At 34.5% G+C, this 24,504-nt stretch overlaps 1 protein-coding gene across 1 annotated transcript in view; it reads left to right on the top strand.

Annotated features, from left to right (window-relative positions):
- The window catches only part of PTPRN2 (protein tyrosine phosphatase receptor type N2), a 1,504,085-nt gene extending 1,487,582 nt beyond the window's left edge, over positions 1 to 16,503 (top strand). The window contains exons 22-23 of the mRNA XM_051961686.1: positions 68 to 141; positions 13,228 to 16,503. Coding sequence (XP_051817646.1) covers positions 68 to 141; positions 13,228 to 13,299 — 146 coding nt within the window. The 3' untranslated portion in view covers positions 13,300 to 16,503. The remainder of the gene's footprint in view (positions 1 to 67; positions 142 to 13,227) is intronic.
- The last annotated feature ends 8,001 nt before the right edge of the window (positions 16,504 to 24,504 follow it).

Below are 24,504 nucleotides of genomic sequence, written 5' to 3' on the forward strand. Positions count from 1 at the left end.
GAGATTGACAGATGCAGCATGGATTATCTTGTGCTCTGAAATCAGCCCAATTTGTGGTTTGTTGCAGGTGCTAAAGAGATTGATATTGCTGCTACCCTGGAGCACTTGAGGGACCAGAGGCCAGGCATGGTCCAGACAAAGGTACTGTCAATAAATCCACTGGGATTTAAAATACATTAAAAGTCTCTCAATGTAGTTGTTTTCTTGATAGAAGAGAGAGCCTGTGCTCTAATTTGCCATAGGTCACTAGCTTATTACTCTGCTTTGACTATCTACCCACTCAGGATTATTTATGGTTAAAAGAAACATTTAGACCACTTTCTTATGGTATTTGTTGATGATTCTAATAATAACTCTGACATCTATCCTGATTAACTTATACTACCCTGCTTTGGTAGCATCCATCGATATCCATCAATATAAGCATCCCCTTCATCAGTGTTGAGTTCCCATCCAATGTTGTGGGTCTCTGGATGTTTTTACATTTTTACAGATACCAAATGAAGCTTTGGGGCTGAGATTAATTTATGATATGATATGTAATAAGGTATGATATAACATATGATGTGATATAAGATAAGATTAAATATGTGGTATGTTTATAATATAACATAATATAGCAACAAATAAAACTAAACCACTACGAAGAATAAGAATAATTCTTGCTATCTACTTAGTCCAGGAAGGTTTACAAAGCTTTTTGAAGAAATTTCAAGTAACTAAATCAGGGGAGCATGAGACAATAAATATGTAATTCACAGAAATATAATAAGAAGCAAATGAGTTAGGTACATAAAGTGCTATGTAAATGTCAGCTATTATTTCTGCTACATTCTACTTTTATGAGAGAGAAGTAAATGACAAAACAATTTAATATCAGAAACTTGGGATTTAAAACAATAATAATAGCATACACACACACATACACATCCCAAAACAACAACAAAAAAACCACCACTTTGTACAAGCTTTCTTGAGCTCCATGTGCATTTATTCCAATCTCTTATATGTTCAGTATTATTATATACAGTCATATACAGGGAACACACACACAAAGGAGCTAAGAAAGAAAACTAGCATCTCCCCTGCAAATACACACACACACACCACTTTAAAATGTCATGTCTTAAAAAAGTGCTTAAGTCATAAAATATGGATTATTTCCTCTTTCAAAGCCTATCTGGCACTTAGAATAGTTAATGTTTGCAAAGAAGACTTGAAACCATAAAAAAGATGTTAGTGCTAAATTCCTAAAAGGATTTAAAGCTTTAGATATACATATATTTTTTCATATGTGCATTTACATGCATATATATGTATGGTTATGTTTGTGTGTATACATATATGCACAGAGATACAAATTAAAAATTGCTGTAAAGTCAGGTACACAGAATTCTTGGATTCCTTTTTGATTCCCTAATGATATTCTCTAATTTTAAACATCTGTTAACCTCCCTATACCTCATTTTTTCCCATCATAAAAAATGGGAATTTTTACAAGACTTGAAATTTCTTACTATGCTAAGATCTTGCCAAACCAAATTAAGTGATTAGAATTAATGCTATCATAAATGTTAACAGTAGTTTACAGTTTCCAACGTGCTTTCCTTACAAACCAGGAAGGGCAAGTAATGCTATTTTCCATTTTTAAATTGGAGGAGTTGGATGATTTAACTCATGGACAGACATACAATAAATGATGTAGCTAGGACTTGGTGTAGCAGTTTTCCACATCTAATGCTATTTATATTACATTTGATTCTCTGCTAATATACATAAATCCTGAGGAAGTAAGAAGCAATATGTTTGTTGAATCTGAATTCCAGGTCTTTTTATATTAAATGATTTATTAAAATTTAATATTAAATATTCATATAATTAACTTTGGTTAGTAATTATTTACACTTAAATTAATTTGTATTCATTTCAATACACAGAGTATCATCACTTTAATAATTTAAATTAAATTTAAAGTTAATATTAATTTTGATACATAAAGTATCACAGCTTTGCAATTAGTGAGAACTAAGTAGGTCATGTAATGCATAGAGTAGGACTTCTTCAACTTTTTCCATGTGCAATCTCTCTTCCCCTGAGAAATTTTTATGTGATCCCAGGTATGTAGGTGTGTATACAAATTAAACATTTACCAATAATAGATTATAATTTCATGATCTCCACATTTAATTATGGGATCATAATCCACAATTAAGAAGCTGGGTCATAGAAGATTTTAGTTCAAATTTTGCCTCAGCAAGACCTATTTTTTTCCTGGACAAGTCATTTAATCTGTTTCAAACCTCAGTTTCCTCATCTGTAAAATGGAAGTAATAACAGCACTTACTGCACAGGACTGATGAAAGCATCAGGTACAGTACTATACGTAAAGCACTTTGTAAACCTTAAAAGGCTATAAGAATGTTAATTATTATTTCCCTTTTTTTCAATTATTACCTGTGAGACCTCACAAGGACAATTTGTCCATTAATTCTCACTTATCTTTACTTTTTTTCCTCTGAAGAGCTCTATTCTTATAGTTCAGCTTTTTTCATTTTGTATTATTTCATCAATATCTTTGCATTGTTCTTTCTAGTTCTTGGTCTTGATGACATTATAATATTAGATTATATTAATATACCATAATTAATTTAGTCATTCTCTCATGTGGGATATTTAGATTACTTCTAGTTTTGTTGTTGTGATTGTTGTTTTTTTACAATTATATCTAATGCTGCAAACAATATTTTTTAATGGTTTTCTTTTTTTTCTTTTCCCAACAGTGGTGAAATTACAGGGTCAAAAGATATAATTATTTTTGTAATTTTTACTGCAAACTTCTATATCACTTTCCAAAAGTATTGTTTTACTAGCAATAAATGAAGGTGTCATCCAAATATTTTCATTATTAGGATCTGTTTCTTGGAATAAAAGGGTGCTTAATATCCAAAGAAAATAATCTTCTTAAAAGTTAGCATATTTTAAGAGTATCTCATCCAAATCCAAATTAAAGAACTTTTGCCAGATAGAAACAAATATAACTGGGTAACTTAGATTTCAGTCAGACTTGTTTACTCCCTCACTATATGACCTTGAGCAAACAGATCTGTTAAAATCTTTGTCTATATAGAACATCTAGTGAAGATGAACAAAACAGTAATGTTGCTAAAGCGCTGCCATCCTTCTCTCTCCTTGTCCTCCCCCACCAAAAAGCAATTAATAGCAAGATAGTGACTCTTTTATTATTGCAATTGAGAAGACTGATTTTCTCATGGGGGCAACTCTTAATTATCTGCAACCAAATCTACTAAGTGAAGTATCCACAGAAAATTTTCACTTCCCCAGTTGACTTCTTCCTTCCTTTCCCTTCAGCAGAGACTAACTCCCATACTTCCTTCACCTTCTAATACTAGTTGGTATGTGCCCAAGGGATGAAAGCAAATTTTAGTACCAACATCAGGAAGACATTTTCTGAAAAAAAGAAAACTATAATCATATAATGCATTCCAAAGGCAGAAATAAGAAGCTCTTTACTACTCAGCTTCACATCATCCAGTATTCACTATTAAATGATATTTCTTCTTATTTATAGTACAATACTTATTGATGTCAAGAAGATGGCCCTAAGGCACTGCACAGTCTCAAGTTCTTTCTGAATCATCAAAGAAAGATGACACTGGGTTGTTCAGTGTTTTTTTTTTTTTTACATTGTGTTTAACTGCACTCTAATTCTTCGATGTGATAACTTCCCATTGCCTTAATTTTTGTGGATGACAGAGAACTTATTATATATGACTTTTGAATTATTAATATCATAGCTTAGACAATTGAGATTTGCTTATTTCAAAAAAATATGTAAATTCAAGTACTGGGATGAAAGGGGACAAAAGCATTGTAATCCCAAGCAAATTGCTACATTTTGGTTTAAGATTTCTTTCCCCATACAATCCGATGAAATCTGAATTTTCTTTTCCGATATCAATTTTTTTTAAATTACCAAATTAGTGTATTGTTTTAAGTATTTTGTCATATGGGCAAGGAGATAGTCTTTAGGCAGTTTATTTGGCTATATTAAAACAAATCACATGTTTTGTGTGTGTGTTTTTTTAACTACAGAAAAGGGACTGAATATTCAACTTGGTGTGGACTATAAAACTGCAAATTAAAGTCATTTTAGAAAAGTCACCCATAAGGAGTTCCCTGAACAAAGGAATGCTTCTGATAATAAATTAAAAACTGCTATGTTTTTGGTTAGTTTAGGAACAAGAATGTGTTATTTAAGTATGCTTAATTATGTCAGTGTCTTAGAGTTCATGTGCTACAGTGGATTTGAAAGGAACTATATTAAAAAAAAAAAAAGTCCTTGCTATTTGGGAAGTTGGGAAAGTCACATATCCTCCCTAGGTCTCAGTTTTCCCACCAATAAATGAAAGGAATGGCATTATAGAGAGTGTTTTGAAGGTCCTTTCCAGTTTGAAAGTAATGAAATATAATGTGAAATCTCTAATTTTGTCTAAATGGGTAAAACACCACAAAACAGATCATTGCCCACATATAACTTGGTGAAAATTTTTGAGAGTTTGCTGAATCCACAAAATTCTTCACTTCGAGATCAGTGTAGCAATGGACAACTGAAAGAGGGCTCCGTTTAGAATCAGAAGTCCTAGATCTGAATTCTGACTTTGCCACTTGTTACTGCAGTGATTCTACAGAAGTCATTGGCTGCTCTTTCTTTGCCTATAAATGAGATGGTTGGATAATACCCAAGGTTCTCCCAAGAACATATCACAAATCTTTGATGCCTCCAAGTTTATCAGCCTTCTTACCCCACAATCTTGATCTCTACACTACCTATCCACCTTCATAATCCATATGTTAACATTCATCGATCTGGCCATAACTTCCTTTCATCTCTCCCTGAACCTTGCCCCTTCCAAATCATCAATCCCTCCTTGCTTAGCCAGGTCATCAAACTTGCTCTCTTTCATTTTCCTCCCTTCAAAATCTTAACCTTTATTTAAGCAATTATACTCTCTTCTCTATCCACTGCCCGGCTGATACTCATTCAAAAATACATTAGATTACTGTCCCTATATGCCTTCTCTTCTTTCCCTTGTGTTGCAGAATACCATTGGAGAAAACTATCCAATGAACTGTTGCCAGCTCTCTCTCATTCCCAGGTTCACACTTCAAATCAGGTCAACATCATGTCTCATTTTGCCCTTCTTTATTTCAGTCTTGGAGGAGAAGGTGGCCCTTTATTGTGATGACAAACCATGTATGTTTTTATCCCATTTTTCTCATCTTCTCTAAGGTTATCTTTTTCAATTATTCCTCTCTCTTTCTGATTTTCACCCCTTTTCCACTTCCTTTCTTCGGCTAAGAAATTTATCCTTTAAAAAAAATTCATTTGTCCCCACAGCCACTATTCTAAATCTCTACTCACCATCACAGCCAACCTCTTAGAAAAGCTACCTGGACTATTTATAAACTTTTCTCCCTACTAGTCCATTAAAACTTCTTTTCCCAGGTCACCAATAATTGTTGTTGTTTTTCCTAAATCCATTAGCCTTTTCTCAGCCCTTTGTCTTTTGTACTTTCCTGTGGTATGTGACATTACTGACTACCCTTTCTTTCTGGATACCCCAATCTTCTCTTGGGTCTTCTTGACCACTTTTGCCATGGTTCTCTTCCTACCTGACTTTTCAATCTTTCTTAGTCTGCTTTGCAGGACCATGATCCATTCCCCACCCCTTGTACATGGGTTACTTCAGGCCTGCCACAGGTGGCCTCCTACCACTGTGGCTCCTCCTCCTTCTTCTTCTCTTTTCCTCACTACAAGCCTAGGAATTCAACTGTTAACTATGAAGATGACTATCAGATCTCCATAAAGAGCCCTTATCTTTCTTCTGAGCTTTGGTATCATATCACAAGACATCTGGTAAATAGCTCTGCAAAGATGAACCACAAGCATTACAAACTCAACATAGAACTCATCTTTTTCCCTTGAAAGTCGTTCTCCCAATTTCTCTTTATTAAAGATATCATCATTATTACAGTCACTCAAGTTTCAGAGCCATTTTTGACGTTTCCACTCATCCACAGGTGAAACCACTCACCAAGTCTTGCTGGATTTTACTTCCTTGACATCTCTCACATCTTTCCTCTTCTTTTTACTCATGTGGACCACATAAGTTCAGGTCTTTACCCCTTCTCCCCTGCATTATTGTTTCTAAATTAGTCTTTTTTAAATATACATTCTATATATCCTCTAGACAGTTGACAAATTAGGAATCTAAAGCATAGACCTAGCCAAGCCACTATACCTCTCAAGAATCTCCATCCCAAATTGTCTCTAGGACAAAATATAAATTCTTCTGTTTCATATTTTATGTTTTTCACAGTCTGACTCTAGTCCATCTTTCTAGACTGATTGCATTTCCCTTCACACATCCTACAGTCTAGTCAAACTGGCCTCCTTGTAGTCTCCCATACATGGCATTCTATGTGCTATACTTGAAGAGTGCTATATACTCTCCCTCCCACTTTTTGGAAAGCCTAACTTCATTTAAGGCTCAGATCAAGTGCCATATTGTTCAAAAGGTCTTTAGTGAGTCTCATAGTTAAATATTTCCAAATCACTTGATAGATAGATATAGATGTAAATTGCATATATCTATTTAAAGAGAGATATGTATCTCTCCATATATGTGTGTGTATTTAAACATACACATACATACACATATTGTGTGTGTGTGTGTGTGTATGTATGTATGTATATATAAATTCAAAAGTATTAAAAGTGATAAGTAAATCCAGGAGATAATCCAGGACAGACACTTGGAGACATATACGGATAGGCAAAGAGAAAGAGAAGAGTGTGAGAAGAGAGACAGAGACAGACAGAAAGAGACAGACAGACATAGAGAGGGTGAGAGATGAGGAGAGAGGGAGAGGGAGAGATTGAGAGAAACAGAGAGAGACAGACAGATACAGAAAGAGAGAGACAGAGACAGGGATACAGAGAGATCTCCTGAATTTACCTCTCTTTGAATAGATTGTTCTCTTTCCTCCCAAGGAGAATCCAAGTTTCTTGAGGGAATGGACTATATCACTTTTGAATGTGTATCTCTAAAACCTAGCAGTGTCACGTATATAGAAAGTGTTTAACAATTATATTGATTGCTTTGTGATCCTATTTTAATTTAGCTGAGTAGCTCCTCAGACAACAGGAATATAGACTATCAAAGTCTTTTCTGCTTGTTGGAAACTGCTAGTGCTTATGCCCCATTAACATGATCTTTAAAAATCCAGGGACATTTGCTTCCATGGCACAGTAAAGCTTTAGAGTAGAACATTAGTATGTGATATTATATTTTATTGTTACTTCATTACAATTATAGCTATCTTTATCAAGGAAATCACTCTTCTATGAGATAGTGATAGATCAATAAGTACTCCTTGAGAACCTATTATGTATCATAAACTCTGCTGCATGCCACGAGATATAAAAAGTATAAAAAAGTCTATGATATACAATCCCATCCCTTAATAAATTTAGACATACAAAAAAACTTTAAGAACAGTATAATATTATGCAAGAGATGTCACAAGGCACTCTGTGAAATTGTTAGCACAATTTCAGCTGTACTACACTTCTAACATTCACAAAAAAGATTTTATTTTTAGGAAAGAAAAAAAAATTACAGGACATAGTTAAAATAACATGCATCAATAGAAAAATGTACCTCTTCTTTAAGATATATATCATATAAACAGATTCTTCCTTCTTTCCTCATTAGTGTAGCTCTGTAAAAGTGACCATTTTTAAATCAGAGTCCTTAACTTTCTTCCTTTGGGTTTATTCAGTTTTAATTTATTATTTTTTATTTTCTCATTAATTAAATTCAAGCCAACTCACTAGTTTGTTCCAAGGCCAAGATATTATTGTATGTTCACTTTTATTGAACAATATCCTCTATAACAGAAACCCTTTTGGAAAACTCTTAGAAAGAAAAACATACACATATGAGATAATGTCTTCACTGCCATTTCTTCATCATTTTCTCTTCTGACTACAATCTCCTTTCATTTCTTCTGCAGCTTCATCCACATCTCCAATTAATCAAAATCCTCCAGATATTCCTGTCATCAGCAACATTCAGTAATGAATTTTCTATTCCTCTAATGATCATCCTACATCCTTGTGCATTCCAAGAAATTCTGATTTTTTCCTTCCCCATTTACTCTGGCCATCTCCCTATAAAAACCATGAATTCAAAGAAACCCAGCAATTCTATTTCTTTATTTTTCTTTCCATATCCATGCCTTGTCTGCAACTAGTCGTTAACTACTGGAAGCCAAGAGAGAACCAATTGAACTGTTCTGCTTATTTTCTTGAAGAGGAAGAAATGATTTCATCACCCTGAGAAGGAGGGTGTAGTTTACAGAATCTTTGAAGGAGATGTTGTTCCCCTCCAAAATAAAAGAATTGGCATAGATACTTCCAACTTCAATCTCTCTCACCAGAACCCCATCAAAAATATTTTTAGCATGGAAACTATGATCTGTGCTAATATTTAGCATTCCACAAAGTCATGTAAATCAATCAATAAGCATTTATTAAGCACCTACTATCTCAAACATTGTTCTGGGTGCTGGGATATAAATTCAAAAATGAAATAATCCTTCAAGGAGCTTAACAATCTTGTATTAAAGAAAGTAACATATACACATCCAGAGCTCACTAAAGGATTGTTTTTATTCTAGGCTCAGAGAACAGTCTGCTTGCTTCCTTAACTCTGGAAAACACAGTGTCTCCTATTATATACATATAGTTGATGGAATTGGGGTTAAGTGACTTGCCCAGAGTCACACAGTTAGAAAGTGTTAAATGTCTGAGACCAGGTATTATCAGCATACAAAATACATAAAAAGTAAATACAAAGTCAGCTATGGAATATTGCTCTAGTTTCCTTTAGCCTTTTTTAAGTTTGTTTCTTAGGAATGAATATTATCATGTAACTAAAGTGCTATAAATGTGGACTAAAATTGTTGATTTGAATCCTTTCCTGTGGTGAACCAGAGTAAATGAACTGAAAATATCTTCCTTCCTCTCTCCTCTTTCCCATCCCCTTATATACTACAGGTTTTGACCCACTGATTTTTAGTATATTTCAGTTAAACATCTACAAATTGTTCCTGGGGGGGATATGTAATCAAAAAGTAAATATAGGAACCCTTTACCAAAGGAGCTTAATTTTAATTTCAATTCACACCTTGTTAATATTTTTTGCATGAAAAATATCAGCCCATTTCCCAATTTCCTACTTAATTGGCAAATAATCAAATTCTTGACTGGTTTTGAGATCCTTTCCATTCTCAGACATTATAAAAACCAGGTGGCCTCAAATCCTTTCCATCCAGATGACCTCTTGTTCTTCTAAAATTGGATTTGGGCCAGGTCTGAGTCAGGATGACATTTTGTCATTCTTCCAAGGCTATGTTTTGTTCTTTAATTAGACTTTATCTATACACACTTCCTATTCAGTGCTTTCTTAAAAATAAATTCCCATTGCAAAAAAATTTTTTTGAAATCTAGAACTTAATCACTCTCTAATTCACACGCCCCAGTTGGTCTTTATCCCTAAAGTTGCTTACTGAGAGTAGTTGATAACTCTTAGAAAGTAGACCACTAAAGAAAATTTTTCCTTGTTCACAGCCCCAATCCAAGATAACATTTCCCAACCAAGAGGAAGTCCATTCCATTCTGCTTCATTTGGAACTATTATCCACCCCCTTCCTCCTGAAGACTTTCTCTTTTATGAACATTCATGACATGACTTTTCCTGATTGTCCTTCTACCTACTTGACTGCTTCTTCTCAGTTTCCTTTGCTGGCTCATCATTCGTATCATACTCCCTAATTGTGGGATTCCCCACCAAGGCTCTTATCTAGCAGCTCTTCTCTTCTTTTTCTATATCTCTAAGTGACCTAAAATCTCCCATCCTGGGATGAGAGTCATAGCAATGACTCTGAGGACTATATATGCAACCCCATTCTCTCTTGAGTTTCATTCTTGCTTCAACATTTGCCTATTGGATATCTCAAATTCAGCGCATCTGAAAAAGAGCTCATTACCTTTCCCCCTACATTCAAGTCTCTTTAAGAACCATTTTTCCAGTTTCCCAGGTTTGCAGCCATGTACATTATTCCTCACTCTCCCTCCTTCAGAATCAGTTGTCAAAACTTGTCATTTCTATGTCCATAGCATCTCACTTTTCTCCTTTTCTCTCTACTCCCACAGCTACCAGTATACTTGAGACCCTCAACCATTCTCCCAAGTTTACTGCAACCACCTCCTAATTGGTACTCTTCCTTCAAGTCTCTTCTCCTTCAGTCCATTCCACACTACTGCCAAAGTGATTTTCCTTATATCTAATCTGACCATGTCACTCTCACACACAATTCATTCTCTTGAACTATTGTCTTCCAAGTCTATAAGGACTTTCCCATCCTCACCTTCCTTTCTTCTTAACTCTCTGCAATATGGCTTTCAACTTTTTCATTCCACTCACACTACTTTTGCCAATGTTACCAATGATTTCACCCTCAACAAATCTGGCCTTTTTATATTTCTCATTCTTTTTTATTTCTTTGGAACCTTGTTGATACAACCAGTCATCCCCTTTTCCTTGATACATCCTTCTCTGGATTTTCATGTTCTCTCCTGGCTCTCCTTATTTCATTACACCTCAGTTTTCTCTGATGAATCTTTCAGGTCATTCCCACAAATGATGGCTGTCCCCAAAAGTTCTGTCCTGATCCCTTTTCTCTTCTCCACTATTCATTTTATTTAATGATTTCATCAGCTTCCATGGTGAGAAGAGAGTAGAGAAGATGATTCTCAGATCTATTTGTGCAACCCTAACTTCTTTCCTGACCTCTAGTCAGGAACCTACAATTGCTTATAGATATCATGATGTCTTGGATGCATCTTAAACTCAACATGTCCAAAAATGGACTTAATATCTTTCCCCTGATAATCTTCTTCTACCTTTTCTATTATTGTTTAGATTATCACTATCTTCTCAGTCACTCAGGCTCACAACTTAGATATTACTTTCAGTTCCTCTGCAATCTGTGATACTGGCTTCTTACTTATTGCTGCCATAATTCATTCCAACTCCATATATATTCATTGGCTGTCCTTATTTCTGCACTTCTCTACCTCCTCAATTCTGCTTCATGATTTCACTTCTTTCATTTCCCAGCTAAAATTCTACATTCTAGGAAAGTTTTCCTGAGCCCCCCCATAATGTTAATGATTCCTTCCTTTAGGACATCTCCAATTCATCCTGTATGTATCTTGTTTATACTTATAGTTTTCATAGTATAATATTCTCCATGGTTTTTTGACCTTTTTAAAATATCCCCAGCATTTAGGACAGTGCCTGGTACCCAGTAAGTACTTAATAAATGCTTGTTGACTTCTGTCACACCATTTGTGAACTATTCTTTAAAGAGAGTTGAGCAAGAGAACTGTTCGGTTCTGCAAACATATATTGTATCTAGGATATACTGCAACATATCCAACATATAAAGGACTGCTTGCCATCTAGGGGAGGGGGTGGAGGGAGGGAGGGGAAAAAAATCAGAACAGAAACGAGTGCAAGGGATAATGTTGTAAAAAAAAAATTACCCTGGCATGGATTCTGTCAATATAAAGTAATTATTAAATAAAAATTTAAAATAAAATAAAAAAATAAAGAGAGTTGAGGTATTCTTGTTGATCTGAATTAGCTCTATTTTGTGATATTTTCCATAATTACCACAAAACATTTATGTAACTATATTAGCAAGAGATATTTTTGAATATGTCTTATGCATCTCTTTTGTAATATCTCCTTAAGAGTAATACTAAAGAAAAAAGCTTGCTTTTGCTTTTGACCACAAAGTAATTCTAGATAATTTTTTAAAATTGAACTTTGAAGGAACAAATTAGATCCACAGAGTTTGTATTATGAAAAAATAGGCTTGATTAATAGTTGCTATTTACTTTAAATTTGAGAATTCTTTGTCTATATAGAATGTGACCTGCACAGTTTAAAGTAGAAATTAATTATCAGATGAAAATTTTGAGTTATTTTATCATTTGACTTCTCAAAATAAATAAGCCATCTATGAAATGAAAGATAAAATGTTAAATTTAAGTACCTATTGATGATATTTGAGTTCCCCTCCTTCCATGATTCTATTATTTTTTTAAAAAGTTATCGATATCTAAATTCTCAATTCATCCAAGTCATTGATATCTTTATAACACTTTATAGTTCACAAGAAGTTTTCTTCACAACAAGAAACTGAGATCCAAAGAAGTCCTAATGAGGACCACACAGTTAGTGTCCTGGCCAGTACTCAAACTCTTCCTCCTTACACAGTCTAGTGCTCTTTCTGAAACACTTTACCAACTGTCTGTCATCATCTGTCTATCTGTGTGATTCTTTCCTCCCACCTCCTCCCCCTTCCTTCCCTCTATCTACTTCTTTCTCTCTATGTGCACACACACTCAAATATATATCTTTAATAAGAAAAACACAGTTGATGAGGTAAGCTTCTTGGCAATTTAAACAAAATTGTGGGTTGTGTTGAAATAAATGTTGATTTGAAAAGCGATTACAACATTGCTTTTTTTCATTCTGTACGTTACTTTTTAAGGAGAGAAAAACCCAGGATTAATTCCTAATTCTGAGTTCTAAAAACATGACCATGCTTGCTATCATCTGGAGATGGTAATGCAAAGCTAAAATTTTCTATTTTAAGCATTAGCCCAATTAACCTGCATCAGTCAGGACTGGTTTAACTGTTTTCTGTCTTTCTAGCAAATGAAACCAGAGCACAACCACCTTTCCTCCAAGCCCTACTGAAAATAGCTTCCCCAGTGTGTTGATTTCAACTGGCACTGTTTCCTCCTGATGATAAAAAATGAGACTTTCACTTAGACGATGCTCTGCTCAGTGTTAGGTTCAGTGTCAAGTTTGTATCTGTTGCATTAACAAACCAAAGTTCACTTTGTCCCTTTCCACTGGAGTGTGTGCTATGGTCTGCATGGTCTTATTTTGTCTAAATGATTTCTTTCTCTAAAACAGAACAGAACTTCAAATTGGGGCAAGAAGAAAACAACGCTCATTCACCCGCTTTTTCTTTTTTTCTTTTCCTCTATGTCCACAGGAGCAGTTTGAGTTTGCCTTGACAGCAGTGGCTGAAGAAGTAAACGCAATACTAAAGGCACTCCCCCAGTGAGTGAAGCTTTCTGAAGACTCAGATCTCATCTCATCCTCCATCCCTGTAAATGTTGTTGGAAACTATGACTTGACCTTAACTGTGTCTTCTATTGTAATCACATAGTCATAAGGTCTTCAAAATGCCTATAGTTAGTACAGTTTAGCAGTTCAGATGTGTATTTTTGTTTAAATAAAAAAATAGAGAGAGAAACATCCAGTGTTGGGAAAGGGGAAAATAATTCATCTATTCATTTTTATTTTCTTCAAATAATTTTTCACTTCCTGAAAGCACATATTTCATATACATTTCTTTTCAAATAATATAATATTAGTAGTTCACTAATTAGGATATTCTTATGCTCTCAAAAAAGAGTACTTAGTTTTCATCTATAACTTTCCAAAGGAAGACTGATATGGTCTTAAATTAAAAACTCACAGGTAAAAAAACCTCATATTGAAGTTATACATATACACACACATACATATATATATGTGTGTGTACGTATATGTATATTTATATATACAGATATATTAAAAAAAAAAACCTGACTTATCATAAGGAAATTCTACCTTCTCATTGAAAAGTTTGAGCAGCTAAGATAGAAGGCTACCTTAACAGTCATTTAAACATTCTGTAGCTTTTATACAAATGCCAGGAAGAAAGTGAGTTGCTGTCATAGTGCTGCTGGCCTAAGCTGGAGGCAGGTGATTTGATCTTAATGGTACAGTTTTTTGGCAGCCAAAAAGCATATAATCAACAATTCTGTAGTGATCAAAGGATTTTCATCCATGTTCAAATACTCTTTCATTCTATGTGCTTACTATGCTCAGAAATATTTAGTTACATTTCCAGCTTACATAGATTAAAGTGCTTCGTAAATCTAAAAGTTCTTTCTTTCCAATCAAACATAGGGACTGACTTTCCATATGAAACTTATTCAAAATGATATTCTAATCCATCTCCCATGAAAACATATGTCAATTCAGCATTAGGGCAGCAGCTTTGCAATATTCATTATGTGGCTAAATGGTCAAAAGAAATAGAAAAAGACTATAAGGTGCTTGTGGAAATGTACTTATGAGTACCACACTAAACATTCTAACACAGTAACCTCACAGCCAAGAGACTGGATAGTACAACTTGTAGGGAATTTTTTGTGGGTCCTTGTTGGTAGCCCTGGGAAATATACCATGGAATTTTCCCATTCACTTCATGAAAGGAAAGATGGATAAAAAAACTTATTTCTTTATGTATGACTTCACAATGTTAAAAACACCTAATAGAAAGATGGAAAATATAATCAGACATCCATTCATATTTTGTCCATGTGATGAAATGTCTTATTTAACAAGATTTCATCCCCTTTCTGAATTGGATTGGTTATTTTGCCTTTATTTGGAGGGAGGAGGGGGAGCTGAATGCTTTTGTTAAAATCGTACTCCGTGTTGTTGTTGTCCTCCCAAAGATACCTATTCCTTTTGCATTTCATTGGATATAATTATTCTGAAAAAAAAAAAAGGCCCAAAGGTCTTCCTCCTATATTGGATTAATTCATGAGGCTGTGTATGAGGTGTTTCCAGTCCCTTTGCTTTCTCTACTGCATTCCATGTACCATTTTAACCAGTTATTACATTTGAAGAAGCAGTGCCTACTGTGAGAAAGAGAGATGTCAAATGTATGCATCCATTAATGGTATAGGTATATGATGCTGCTTTAACACATCTACCTTTCCTTTGGAAAAATTGTTTTTCTCTTTGTGGCAATTTAAATCATAGGCAAGAAAACTGTCTGAATAAAGGGAACTAATACCTAATTGTAATTATAAGTATGTATGTTTTGGATATCCTCCAATGAGGGAGATATATTTAATTGTGCCATATTAAACTTTTGATTTCAGACTTGAATGGTCTTCATTTATGGATGGGAGAGCACTTCTTTTTCCCTATCAAGCTTTATGTTGTTTTGGAAACCAAAATAATAGCATATACTTAGAATTGAATATCATATAGCTATTTTAACTACTCTGTATGAAGTATATTAAAGGCAAGAATGTCACAGAGATCTTATTTTTAGCAAAATAATTAATCTTATCACAAGTCCTTAGACATACATTTTTCTAAGTAGGTGTCATAGTCTATTCTTAGTCTTGTAACTGCTTGATATGGGTATCCCATAGGGAAGTGATTATAGATACCATTTTCTTCTACATAAAGCATTCCAGGTAGATGAGCATCTGTCTCCCTCCTGTCTCCAGGAAATAAGTTTCCACATTCTTTTTTCAGTAACTAAATATTTGCCCTAGTATTTCTTCAAATCCTTTACTATCATGGAAATCTTCTTTAAATACCCTACAAATTGTCCATATTTTGGGGCAAGTCCATTTTTTCTTTTGTTCTTCATGAAGCTAAAGATGACTTAATTATCCTCCCTGTAAGCCCCTCTTAATACTTGAAAACTGCTATTAAATAATGAACATTTTAAAGCTTTTCAAGCAGTAACTAAAAGAAAATGCATTCCTAGGAGGTGGTGGTGAAGAGAAATCTTTTCCAATTCAACATTTGACTATTTGGGTAAAATAAAGTTAAATAATAACTATCAAGTAACTTTGGATCAATAACTTCAATTGGAATAATGTCATCAGCTTCTGAAGACAGACTACTGTGTCTTGATAGTTTAACTTTCAATCCCTCTTTCTGCTATTTTAAGAAAATGATCTCAAACATTTAATGGGTGAATGCTTTATAACTGACCATAGGTGAGTGATAACAGAATTGTCTAACTGCATTAATTTTGCTCATTATGTATTTCCCACAGGGAGAACTGGCTTACTAAATATTTCAATGGGCTGATAAAATTTATACAAAGCTAATACAGTTGGTAACTCAGTGCTATATCTATAGCACTTCCCTAAAAGGCTCTGGCAGTGGCCAATGGATTTTAAAACTTGGTCTGGAGTAGGTCTACTTGAATCTCTCCATCAAGATACGATTATGTTTAATCAAAAACATTTTACTTTTTAAATTATTTTTATTGTGAATAAAGCAATTTAATTCCTCCTTGGTGTCTGTAAGTGTGTGGCACATATTACAGAATTATTCCCTACAGTTACTTGTAGAACTTCCACTCCACAAGTAAACATGTTGTTTAATGGTATTCCTTCTTATCAATTATCAATAGTGATTAATAATTGCCATTGTCAATAAATAGCATCAATAACAATTACCCTTATTGGTCGTGGTCATTCTTCCTTCAAAAAATTGCCTAGTGCATTTCTAGCATTGTTCTGGAGAAATCTCTGAGTGATATCCCAGGCCTCAAGTATCTTATACTCTTATAAAGACAAGAAAACATTAAATAAGAATTCTAGAGCAAGACAAAAGGAAACATATATGTAGAAAAAAGAGTGATATAAGGGAAGAAATGATGATAAGAGATCTTATAATAGAGATTAATTTAAAAGATGCTAGTCTTCTTTTTTAAATGATGGGATGGGATTTTATAAGACAAAATTTCACAAGATGCTAGAGCTGAATAATGATATGCTCTTGACTCACAATGCCATGGTCCCCAACAAAGATAGGACCACTTCTCTCTGTATTGTTTCCTTCATACCATCACCATGGCCAATTATCTTTTCTTCAAGTTACTGTTATCTCACCTCCACACTATTTTATGGTCAGACTCTTGAATCAAGTATTTTGCTGAGGTAATTGAGACTATGACAAATAATAGATTTAGGGGTTGGATGTTATTTTATAAAATAAAAAGCTTAGTTAATCAAACTTTTACATACTAACCTTCAAATCTCAGTAACAGCAGAAAAACAGCATGTTGGTTTCAATCTAGGAAGTGGATATGTTTTATAAGATATGGCTTTCATTGGTGTTCCCTAGAAGTATATATATATGTGTATGTGTATATATGTATGCATATATGTGTGTGTATACATACATACACACATACACAAATACATATATATCACTAACTCATTCACATTTTTGTATTTAAATTCCTCATAACTAGCAAGTTTTATAATAAGTATTTAACAGATGCTTGTCAATCAATACACCCAATACAAGTCGCACAAAATGCATCCAAGTCAATAGACATAAAATACATCCTCAAAAACCACCAGCAAGGCTCTAACTTAAGGATAGGAGGTGAGGGAAAGGGTTAGACACTGAAGCAATTCAATTATTCCGTCAAGAAGTTCAAATTCTCACTTAATGCTTTATCACCATTAAGTAGGGAAACATCAAAGTATTCTGCTCATCTCCCTCTGAAAATGTCCACCTTTTTCAATGGTTCTTGTCCTCCAATGAGGGAAAGTGTAGGCTTGAGGGATATCTCTACAACTACATATAGCACCTAAGATAGACAAAAGTCTACCTTTCTGTTACATCATAAATCCTAAAACTATTCCATTATATTTCAAAATGAGAGATTATCACTGAAGTATCATTACCTGAGAGTAAAGGAAAGAAAAGATATTTTAGAAGAACATAGCTTCAACAAATTGAGAAGCCAATGGTTTGAGCAAAGGTTCAATTCTGGAGGTGCAAAATTCTCTATCTCTTTTGTATTTATCTGATACCACAGCTTTGAAGCTTGGGAACTCTGGCAGTTAGTTGTATGAAGTATATGTTTGTATTTTGCCTTTATCTTGATTCTAAGTCAGAATAGCCTTGATTCTAAGCCAAGAGTCTGCTTTAAATCAAGTGAGATCACGCAGCTGGTCATTTCATGCTGTTTGCCAGCAATGATTTTATTCAACTTGGTTGTCTTTTGGCTTGGCTGCCATCTTCCTTTTATGTGGCTAAAGTAAGCCCTAAGGTAAATCTACATATCAGGTATGTGTTTGGGGAGGGGCAGAAGTCTGCTTATTAATTCTTCATGTCAGGGACTTGAGTTTCAAGTTAATCCTATTGATACACTTTATTAGCTGGCACAAAATGATAATCTTGTCATAAGAACGTTCTCTTATTTTTTTCTTCCCAAATTATCTCAGTGCTTTTTAAAAAGCTGATTTGCATGCCCTCCACTCCCTGTCTTTTTTTTTTTTTTTTTTTGCTGTTTTGTGCTCTCACTTTTAAATGCATGCATAAAATAACCTCAACTCAGTCCTTGGGGAGATGACAGCAATATTATATGTAAACTCTGTTTTGTGCTTTATTAATCAAGTAAAACATTAATAAAAAACCTGTCATAATTAGTGGAAGAGGCATTAATTTAAAAATGTTTATTGGAATAGAAAATTAGAATTTGATTATACCTTTGTTGCTAAACAATGAGTTGTTTTAATTTTATTCCATGTATTTGTTTAGAAGCTGGTTTTAGCCATTTATTATGATTCAGTTGTTAAAAATTGTATAGTTTCTATCATTCACTTTTTAAATTGAATATGATTTGTAGGCTTGATTGGTTTACTTTTATTTTCTACCTCCTTTAGAACATTTGAAGGTTTTTCTGTGTTCTGAAATGCTAAAGATACACACACATAAACCCTAAAATTATTTCTCATCTCTCCAGATTCATTTCTTAACAAAAATAGTATGCTAAAGGTCTGGCCTACACAATGCAATTAAAGCATGATTTCTTCGCATCATATTTAATTTACCACACCCTAGAAATATGACACCAGCAGGACCTTATTAGAAATGTGTTCATGCATGCCCTTTGTATTTAATGGTGCAACACTGTCTTCAGGTGTTTTTTCTTCCTGTTCATCAATTATGCTACATTCTTTATATGTATATAAAAAAGAATTATACAAAATATTTTGTGCTACCTCTATATGAATTTCACTTGTGAATAAAGTTACATTGTCTGTGGAGTATTATGAATATAGCAACATGGTCTAATGTCTTCTTGAATGTCAGTAACTGGGTTGTTAGGGGAACTAAACACATGGCTTACTAGGTCCAGATTGTGCTAAATGGGAAACTAAATATTTCCAAAATTTACTGGATCCTTTGACATAGAGTAGATGAGGATCTACATATTGTGAAACTTAAAAGATTCCACTGTATGCTTTCTCAAGAGCTAGATAGGTCTCATATATTTGGCATTGAAATAACAATAGTTATGCTAAGTTAGTGCCACAAAGTTGAGACAGAAGTATGGTTTTGAGCATCAAAAAGGACAATATGAAAATATGAGTACATGGGGGTCAGCCTTTGCCTATGACATCACTTACTAAGTGTATAGCACAGTGGTTCTCAAAGTCTGATCCAGAGCATCCTCAGAATCTCTGAAATCCTTTCAGAGAGTCTACAAATTCATAATTGGCTTTTATTTTTAATGTGATCAATATCTATAACTATAACCCATATAAACAAAAACTCTTTGGACAGATCCTCAATCATTTTTAGTAGGATAAAGATATTGAGAACAAAAGTTTGAGGATCACTGGACAGCATGTACTATTACTGTACTAAGTCCTGGATGTGGATGCAAAGCAAAATGCCAAATTAGTCAATTTCTAGCCTTAGAAAACTAACATTTATATAGGTGCAAATAAAACATATTCATAATAAAAACAAGATAAAATGAACAAAGGCAGGAGAGAAGGACCAGGAAAGGTCTCATATAGAAAATGAGAGCTGATCTGAGTCTTGAAGAAAATAAGAGACTCCCAAAGATAGAAAAGAGAAGAGAATCAGTTATAAACACCGAGGACCATCAATGAAAAGGCACAAAGACAGAAAACTGGGTGTCATATATGAACACAGGAAGAAGACCAGTTTGGCTGGCATGCAGAATAAATGAAGCAGAGTAATAAGTTACAAAAAGCAGCTAGGTGGGGAGGGGAATTGAGAACTGGGGTCTGGAGTCAGGAAGACCCACGTTCAAATATGGCCTCAGACACTTGGTAGTTATGTGACCCTGGGTAAGTCATTTCACCCTATTTGCCTCAGTTTCCTCTTCTGTAAAATGTGCTGGTAAAGATAATGACAAACCAATCTGGTATCTTTGCTGAGAAAATGCCAAGTGAGGTCATGAAGAATACACCACAACTGAAACAATTAAACAATAATGACAACAAAAATGAGCTGGAGAAGGAAATGACAAACTATTCCAGAAGCTTTGTCAAGAAAACCCCAACTGGGGTCACAAAGAGTTGGACATAACTGAAATGACTGAAAAACAACAATATGTAATAAGGTTGGAAAAGTAGGATGGGACTAGATTATAAAGAAATTTAATGCTAAATTTCATCTTTAAGAAGTTTAATTGTTGGGAAGATAAGGGTGACATGGACCACTGGTCTAGGAAAACCACTTTGATGACTATGAGGGATGGGGATTGGAGGAGTGAGAGATAAGGCAGAGAGATGATATTGCAAAATAATCCAAGCAAGAGGTGACAAAGTCTTGAATTGGTGAAAGGGGTATTGTAATGGAGAGAACCCTTATGTGAGGGATTTTATAAAGGTAGAAATTTTAAGATTTAACCCTATCTTCTGTCCTCAAAGCATTGAATTCTCTGTGCTTTTCAAACCAAGTATATAGCTGGTAGACTAGGCAACATTTTAGAGTAGAAAAAGATGAACTTCTTGACTAAACTGAATTTACTAAGTTCTTTTCTCCTTCTATTTTGAGTAGAGATTCTAATAATCTGTCTTTGATACAGTGCTTTAGGAGGGTAGAATCCATATTTCTGATTTTATCAGTGTCAGATGTTTCCATTATGGAAACTCCTTCTACCAATGTAGATCATAACTCTTCTTCAACAATAAGAATTACCTGGGACACTGATAGGTTAAATGACTTGCCTATTGCCTAGGAACCAGAATGATTCAAAGGTAGAACTTAAACTGCAGTCTTTATAACTCCCAGACTGAACATGTTAAGTGGATGAAGTGAGGAAGATCTGAGTTAAAGTATCTTCTCAGACAATTACTATCTATGTATCTCTGAACAACTCATTTAACATTAGCTAGTTACATCATGAATCACAGGTACAGAGATCAATAGTGACTGGGACAGACATCAACTCATCTTATGGTGAGTGTGGGCTGAAACTGGAAGTTTTATGAGATACTTCTCGTCTTGCAGACATGCAGCTGACTAATTAAAAAATACTATTTTTCCATAAATGATACTGATTAGGACCCATCCTGAGTCCTCCTGGAAGTTAACTACTGAGTATTCACCCCGAGATTGCTCACATCCTCCACAGGGTCATCATTCTTAAATCTATGCCCTGTGTTGGAGGCTATCTTTGATATTGTAAGAATGTTGGTATAGAACAGAGGTTGTCAATTGACTGTCCCTTGGGTCTCGCTACACATCCAGTCAATCATCTTTTTTTCAATCATACATTTCTTTGATGACATCCTTTCTTCAGTTTCTTCTTCATCAAATTTTAATTGTTATCAATCAATCCACAAGCACTTGTTGAGCATTTACGGTGTGCCAAAAACTAGGTTAAGTGCTTAGGGTTACAAAAAAGAAAAAAAACAACACAAAATCTGTCCCTTCCTTTAAAGATCTTAAATTCTAATGCAATGACATATACCTAAGTAGGTATGTACAAATTACATAAAGAGTAGAAAAAAGGTGATTTTAGAGGGAAAGGTTCAAGTGGTGTAAGAGGACTAGAACCATATGATAATTGGTCAAGTTTGAGCTGACTCTTAAGAGAAACCAAGGTCCCAAAGGGGCAAAAATGTCCAAGCATTGGGGACAACCAATACAAAGGCATAAGGATAAATGAAATGCCATATATAAGGAACAGCAAGGAATTATAATGGCTTTGCTGGACCATAGAGTTTGTGCTAAATGTGAGAAGACTTGTGGACTTGTGGACCACCTCCTCATACCCACCATGAAGCTCTCTATTGCATTCAGAGTGAAACTCATTTTTCATACTTTTGATGCTGTCCCAGTGCCATCAGCAGAATATTGGTATTTTCAGAGGAACCTTTGTTTCAGGGAGATGTTGGAGGTCATTAAAGAACATTTCTGATTTTCCAACCCATCCTAAACATCTCATATTTATAAATGGATGATTTTGACTTTGATTGGGTTAGAAATCCTACCCTAGTTTGGAGACATAAGATGAAGAAGTCATGAGAGAAAGTTGTGTAGAGGGGGGAGGAGTACCAAAGATTGTATTTTCCCTTTTATACAATTGGTTGAAGACTTGACTTAAAGAGTCAGAAATTCATTTTCTCCAAAGCCCATCATAGTTCCTTTAAAGCCCCAATTTCCACTCTACCACACTCCTTGTGAGTTCTTACAGTTGGGAAGGTCTCCAATAACATCTCCCTTGTAGGGCTTCAGCCCACAGATTCCTGGTGTGTTTACTGTTTTTATCTCTGGACAGCTGTAGGGAGTTATTTTCCCTCCTGGCTCGCACCCCCACAGAATGCTCTCTGGCACAGAGTCCCTTCTTTCTCAGGAGAATCTAAGACTCAAGGGAGATGTTGGGAAAGACAGCAAGAAGAAACCCACCTGGTGCTTCTAAGAAGCAGCTCTCTTTTTAAAGATGTAGATTGTAGGCAGCTTGTTTCCTTCAGATGGATAGGAGTCTCTGGAGAGTGGAAAACCCACGTATTTTTCAGATAGAATTTCTAACTGTACTCACAAAGTGGCCAGTTATCCCTTAGGGCTTGGCCCACAGAGTGAGGCCTTGAGAAAATGAGGCACAGGACATGTAAGCCTTGTTGAGGGGAAGAGGGGAAAGATAAGTCCAGTTCACTGTGTCTTGGAGGCTACAATCCTAGATAGAGAAAGAAAAGTACCTGAAATAAATACTTGTCAAAGTGGAGAAAGCTAAAATCTTTTCAGCTGCGTTTTCTAGTGTTCATCTCATAAAGTGGGTAAAAGTGGAATCCCAAGATGGAAAAAAAAACTTTTTAGTTTTGCTTATGACCAAGGAATGTCAAAGTATTCTTTGTACTAAAAAGGCTGGGAAAAGAAAAGGCCAAATGCTGGAAAGAACAGAGTGTAGCATGAACAGAACTGTCCCAGGATGAGGAAAGAGGAACAAGCTTCTTAAACTATGGATCACAATTCTAAAAGGGATTATGTAACTAAATGTGGGAGTTGCAAAATTATAAATTATTATCAATGAATATTTTATTTGTATACCAATATACTATATATATATATATATATATATATATATATATAGTAAGTGAGAAAAGTTTAAGAAGCTCTAACCTAGAATATTTTGTTGATAGTGAGAGAAGAAAACAAAGAAACCAAGAGTTATAGATACCAAAGCAGAGTCTTAAGAAACTTCAAAGGAAAGAATATGTGCATGCAGGAAGAGAGGAATTGTTATAGAAAGTCTGGTGAAGTATCTAAAAACAAAGTTGGAAACAAATGGAAGATATAAGACATCGATTGACAAGGCTACATCCAAGAGAGGAAAAAGTATCGTAAAATTCTAAAGATGCTTTAAAAAAGTGACTAAAAATGTCTATATTCCTTTACCCACAGATGCTACCACAAAGGGTATATCCAAGGGAGTTATAGAATAAAAAGAAAAGTTCAATATATGCCGAAGTATCTCTAGTGGGCACTTTTCATGGCAAGAAAGAATAATTTAGATGTTCATCAATTGAAGAAAAGCTTTAAAAAATAATAACATATGAATGTAATAGAATTTAACTAGCCAATGAATATAAAGAATATTGAGAGTAATCAAAGGTTCAAATGAAAAGAATTCAAATGAAAAACAACAAAATCCAAATCAACCAGTGTATGATTGACAGCTTGTATTCAAAAAAGAGATGATAATGTGCTTCTCTCCCTTCTTTATAGAGCTTAGGGGTCTTGGAAATTTGATGTGCTGCTTAGTCTTGCTGAAATGCTTTTTTTTCCTTTTACCTTCTGTTATTCTTTGTTATAAAGGACAGATTTCATGGTGGGATGCAGAGGAGTGATATATTAGAAAATGAAGAAAATATGTATGTATGTATGTGTATATATATATATATATATGTTTATATATATATAATTTATATTTACAAAAGTCTCCTAGATTTTAACAAAAGTCTCCAACTGAGGTTATGGTGGCTGATCCCATTCTACAATGCTTAGAAATGCTCTTTCACATTTAAATGAGATTACTACACTGCAGAATCAAACGTAACCATGCTTCTAGTCTTACTTCCCCAACTAATTTGTTGAGCCTTGCTCAAATCATTCCACCATTTTAAGCCTTGGGTTCCTCATCTGTCAAATGAAGAGGTTGGATTCAGTCTCAAAG

The sequence above is a fragment of the Antechinus flavipes genome, chromosome 5, assembly GCF_016432865.1.
Source record: "Antechinus flavipes isolate AdamAnt ecotype Samford, QLD, Australia chromosome 5, AdamAnt_v2, whole genome shotgun sequence".
Classification (NCBI taxonomy): Eukaryota; Metazoa; Chordata; class Mammalia; order Dasyuromorphia; family Dasyuridae; genus Antechinus; species Antechinus flavipes.